General features: G+C 32.2%; 1 protein-coding gene across 1 annotated transcript in view; it reads left to right on the forward strand.

Moving 5' to 3' along the window:
- The window catches only part of LOC129670983 (cilia and flagella-associated protein 47-like), a 446637-nt gene that overhangs the window by 236532 nt on the left and 204105 nt on the right, over positions 1-6000 (forward strand). Inside the window, 1 exon segment of the mRNA XM_055599611.1 lies at positions 3156-3271. Coding sequence (XP_055455586.1) covers positions 3156-3271 — 116 coding nt within the window.

A 6000-nucleotide genomic window follows, 5' to 3' on the forward strand; every position in this document is an offset into this window, starting at 1 on the left:
TAAGAAGAGGTGTTAAATAAAAAGACAAATAAAAAGAAACAAAGAAAGAAAAAACCCTGGTCTTTTCCATCTCAGACTAATCAAAGAGGAAATAATTAGCTCTATTTTATTTTTTGTGGTCTAGATTTGTAAACAGCTGAAGATAGAAGAGTGCACACCAAACCTCAGATTATGTGTTTGGAATATGAGACTGCTAACTGAATTTTCTACATCAAATTCACCTGAGAGATAAAGATCTCTCTTTTAGTTCGAGGCCAGTGATGAATATCTAATTGAATTTACTGTCATTAATTTTTTTCTTTAGGTTTGTAGCTAATTTAAAACTCTCATCATTGATTCATCTTTTACCTAAGAGTTACAAGACTCAAGTTGTATTTCTGATTCTCTTTTTACTATACTGTGATGAATAGTTTGAGGATTGCCTACTGGAAAGTTAGCATTTGAAAGTTTCATGTTGTCTTTGTAAAATTCAGTCTGTTTCCTCTTCCAAGTATACAACTCCGTACTCTGTGTTTCTCCATTATTTTCCTGAATTTCCATTCTGTTTGCATATACTTTAACATTTTATCAAGAAACCTAACCCCTAATACAGAAGTAACTGTATTATTATTATTAGCTGTAGTAGTTTTATTATTATTCCTGTCCTTCCTCTTCTTTCTCTTCTTTGTCTTATTTCTTCTTCCCCTCCTTCTGTTCTTATATCTTTTATCCTACTCAACTTTCTCCTTCTCTTCCTTCTTCTTTATGCTATCCATGATTCTAGCAAAAAGCCTACACAGATATGGAATCTGAACAACTTGCTATTCAATGACAGCTGGGTCAGGGAAGAAATAAAAAAGAAATTAAAGACTTCAAAGAATTCAATGAAAATGAAGGCACAACATACCCAAACTTATGGGACATAATGAAAGCAGTGCTAAGAGGAAAGTTCATAGCACTAAGTGCTGTCAGAAAGAAATTTGAGGCATCTCATACAAGCAACTTTACTGTGCACTTTGAAAGCCCTAGGGAAAAAAAAAGAAGCAAGAGGAGTAGACAGCTGGAAATAATCAAACTTAGGGCTGAAATCAATAAGCTAGAAACAAAGAGAACAATTCAAAGAATCAAAAAAACCAAGAGTTGGTTCTTTCAGAAAATCAACAAGATAGACAAATCCTTAGCAAAACTAACTAAAAGCAGAGAGACACTGTCCAAGTTATCAAAATCAGAAATATAAATGAGGACATAGCAACAAACACTGAGGAAATCCAAAGAAACATTAGGTCTAACTTCAAAAGCCTATATGCCACAAAACTTGAAAATTTAAATGTAATGGACAATTTTATTGATTGATTCCACTTATCAAGACCTGCTAAATAAATTAAATAGTCCTCCATCCCCTAATAAAATAAAAGCTGTCATCAAAAACTCCCATAAAAAAAAAAACAAAAACAGTGCCAAATGGTTTCAGCTCAGAATTCTATGAGACTTTCAAAGAAGAGCTAACACCAATCTTCAAACTATTCCAAAAAATACAAACAGAAGGGACACTACCAAACTCATTTTATGAAGCCACAGGCACCTTAATACCTGAACCTCACAAACACCCAACAAAGAAAGAGAATTTCCGGTCAATCTCCTTTATGTACATAGATGCAAAAATACTCAACATAATACCTACAAACAGAATCAAAGAACACAAAAGGGATAACATCCATTATGACCAAGTAGGCTTTATCCCAGGTATGCAGGGGTAGTTCAATAAATGGAAATCCATCAATGTAATCCACCTTATAAACAAACTGAAGGAGAAAAGCCACACGATCATCTCCATAGTTGCTGAAAAAGCATTTGATAAAATCAAACACTTGTTCAGGTTTAAAGTTCTGGACAGATCAGGGGTACAAGTCACTCACATAAACATGGTAAAGACAATATACAGCAAGCCTATAGCCAGCATCTAACTGAATAATTAATCAAACTAATTAACTAATTAATTAACTTAATCCCACTGAAACCAGGGACAAGGAAAGTCTGCTCACTCTCTCCATATCTCTTCAACATAGTTCTTGAAGTCCTTGTTAGAATAATAAAACAACTAAGGGAGATCAAGGGGATTGAAATCAGAAAGGAAGAAGTCAAAGTATCACTATTTGCAGATGATATAATACTATACATGAGTGACACCAACATTTCTACCAGGAAACTCCTACAGCTGATAAACTCCTTCAGCAATGTGGCTGGATACTAAATTAATCCCAAAAAAAATGAGTAGACCTCCTGTACACAAAAGACAAATTGGCTAAGAAAGAAAATTAGGGAAACAACACCCTTCAGAAGAACCACAAAAGACATAAAGTACCTTGGTGTAACTCTAACCAAGCAAGCCAAAGATTTGTATGAAAAAAAAAAAATCTTCAAGTCTCTGAAGAAAGAATTTGAAGAAGATATCAGAAGATGGAAAGATCTCCCATGCTCATGGCTCGGCAGGATTCACATAGTAAAAATGACCATCTTAACAAAAACAATTTACAGACTTTTATACCTCCACTTCCTCCTTCTCTTCCTTCTTTATACTGTCATGTTTCTACTTCAGCTACTACCTAATTAAACTCTTTTCAGACCAGGACACATTCATTTCTATTTTGTATATGTCTTCAAACTCAGACTCTGTGAGAAACTCTCTTTACTGATCTGACAAATTATCCTTTTATGGAAACTAAGTACTGGTCTTGCTTAACTCTTTCAAAAATTTTACTCCTAAATAAAAATTAAATCACAGTTGCTAGTTTTGGGCTTTAGCTACCACATGACTTTGAATTATCATATCAATTATTAGAAGACTCTTCTTCAATTTGATCAATCATAAAGGCTGATAAAGGTACTATTATTAAATACCAAGTTTACACTTGACATGGTAAGTCATGCCTATCATTTCATCACTTGGGAGTCTGACAGTGGAAGAGAATGTGTTTCAAGCCACCCTGGGATATGTAGCAAGGCCCTGTCCAAAGTGCATGCAAATTCTAACACTAGTCTTACACATTTCAGTTAATAGCATACATTAAGCTGAGTATTTTCATGGGCAGAATGTCTAGACTTTTCTGTTAAGAGTAAGAAATGGTGAATTTGTATAAACTTTCATCTTCCTTGTTCCATTTTCTCCATCTACATAGATTTTAGTGAAAAACCCAAGTGTGAAGAATTTAGTGTATACAGCTACAATTGTTGGAAGAGATGCTGCTGACTTCTGTCTCACACAGACAGGGAAGTTTATAACAGTTTCCCCAAAGTAAGTGTTTTAAAAATTTTCTAATTTACTGAATTTGTAAAATCAGACATTTAATATTTATAATAATTATTCAAATATGAATAAAAACATTTTATATTAATATATTTATTAATATTTGCATTATATTTATATTATATATTATATTAAAATTAAAATGTTTTATATTAATATATAATATATAATATTGTATTTTAATATATTTAAAAATATTTTATTTTTCTTTTTTTAATTTTTTATTAATTACACTTTATTCATTTTGTATCCCCCCATAAGCCCCTCCCTCCTCCCCTCCTGATCCCACCCTCCCTCACCTTTCTGCATGCATGCCACTCCTCAAGTCCACTGATAGGGGAGGTTCTCCTCTCCTTTCTGATCTTAGTCTATCAGTTCTCAGCAAAAGTGGCTGCATTGTCCTCTACTGTGGCCTGGTAAGGCTGCTCCCCCCTCAGGGGGAAGTGATCAACGAGCAGGCCAATCAGATTATGTCAGAGGCAGTCCCTCTTCCCATTACTATGTAACCCACTTGGACACTGAACTGCCATGGGCTACATCTGTGCAGGGGTTTTAGGTTATCTCCATGAATAGTCCTTGGTTGGAGTATGAGTCTCTAGGAAGTTCCCTGTGTTCAAATTTTCTTGTTCTGTTGTTTTCCTTGTGGAGACCCTGTCCTCTCCAGTTCTTACTATTTCCCACTTCTTACATAAAATTCCATTCACTCTGCCCAACAGTTGGCCATTAGGTCAACTGTTTTGATAGTCTGCAGGGCAGACTATATTATATATTATATAATATATATATATATATATAATATTATATAACATTATATTTTAATATATTTAAAAATATTTTATTTTTCTAAACTGATATATAATGAATTTTTTCACTGAGAAATTAGATATTTGTTTTTTCCTATTCCTCTTTAATTTTGTCAAAAAATTCTACTGATATAAAACTGCTAATTTTATGCATATATTTAAGTAATTTTAATTTACTTTATGTGTATATGGGTCATAGTGGTAACATTAAGAATTATTTGTTTATATATTGCTAGTCTTTTTCATGAAGGAAATGCAGCTTGTACATACTAAAAGTATATATAATTTTATAATATATTACAGTATGTGTAGTTTCTGATTATTATAGCAGGATAGTTATGCTTGAAATGTTGAACCTATGAAAGAAGTAAGAACAAAGTAAGTAAATTCTTTAAAATTCTCCTTTCAAAAAGCACTAATATAAACATATTTCTTTACCCTCTCATAGATATTTCATTGTGTATGTAAAAATAGTAAATAGATATAGGTGGATTTATATGGATGTTCATATGCTTTTACTTATGATATATGGATGTTCATACGCTTTTACTTATGATACATAAAGTAATACATAATTACTATCTGTTTCAAATTTATTCAGTGATATTGAATAATCATCCATGTACTACAGGATAGACAATTCAGGAAAATTACAATTCTATACTTTATCTCATTACTGTATCCCATAAGCTTTAAACAGGATGAATCAGTTACGCTTTATCTTAAAAATTCTTAATTCAGTATTGGATTCTTGCACACAATGTGAGTTTCAACATTCAGAAATGACTCATATAAGAAAAACCGTTTATTTTCAATTTCACCCCATGAGTCTTTCATAACGCTTCTTTTATACAAAATTTAGATATCTAATGACATATCTGAATAAAAGCCCATCTATTATATGTGGCCTGTGATTTTTCCCAACAAAAATATTGTTTGTACTTTTCTGATAATTACCTTGTTCTTTGTTGCTCCCTCATCTCAACAATGAAATAGTGGTTTCATGGACTATGAAAATTGGGACAAGGTTGTATAGCAAGGGAAACTGTATCCATGTTTAATATCATTTTTGTGTTAAGAGAGTTTATATTAAGTGATAATTTGTAAAAATAACTTAGTATTAAATAGAAAATTATAATTATGCTAAAAGTTAAAATAAAAAAAACAGTGGTAAAAAGTTTGTTATTACTTGGTTCCATGTTGAGGTGAAGCAAGGCTAAAATATTCAGTTGTGAAAATCCAGCTTATTCTTAATTCAGAGTCCATTACTTACAGGAAAAGTGAAAGCAAGAAGTACCAATTTTCTATCTTGTACAAGGGAAAACCAAAAGAGAACAAAGTTGACTTCATGATAGATGGGAAGAAGAAATTTCATATGATTATGATACTGTTTCATAGCCTGTAACAATTCTAAGTGTCATGATTTAAGAAGCCTTTGAACTAATTACAAATCAAGAGGCTCAGATAGCTTCCAAGAAATGACTTTATACTTTATAAGTCTCCACTTTTGTTGTTGTTGTTTCTTGTTTGTTTCAAAAGCATCTGTGTGATTCATTTCAAGGTTTGTAGCAGAGCACTTAAGCTGTCAAAATGTAGCCTAGTATCATCATTTTTCTACAAATCGGAGAACAGGATATTGTCCACATCCTTAGGTCTCTGCCATTAGACTACATGTTATATTAGAATGCAAAAAAAAAAAAAATGAAAAGAACTCTGTGTTTACAAAGATGGCAATGAAAGGAATGGATAAAATTTTAAAGAAATACTGGAAGATAAAGTTAAAGATTATGGCCATCTGTAAAGAAAAAGAAGAAGATAAGGTTAAATAGATTACAGCCATCTGTAAAAAGAAAAAGAAAAGGAAATAAAGGAAGGAAGGAAGGAAGGAAGGAAGGAAGGAAGGAAGGAAGGAAG

The sequence above is a fragment of the Psammomys obesus genome, unplaced genomic scaffold (genome assembly GCF_907164565.1).
Source record: "Psammomys obesus unplaced genomic scaffold, mPsaObe1.curated_primary_1811, whole genome shotgun sequence".
NCBI classification, from domain to species: Eukaryota; Metazoa; Chordata; class Mammalia; order Rodentia; family Muridae; genus Psammomys; species Psammomys obesus.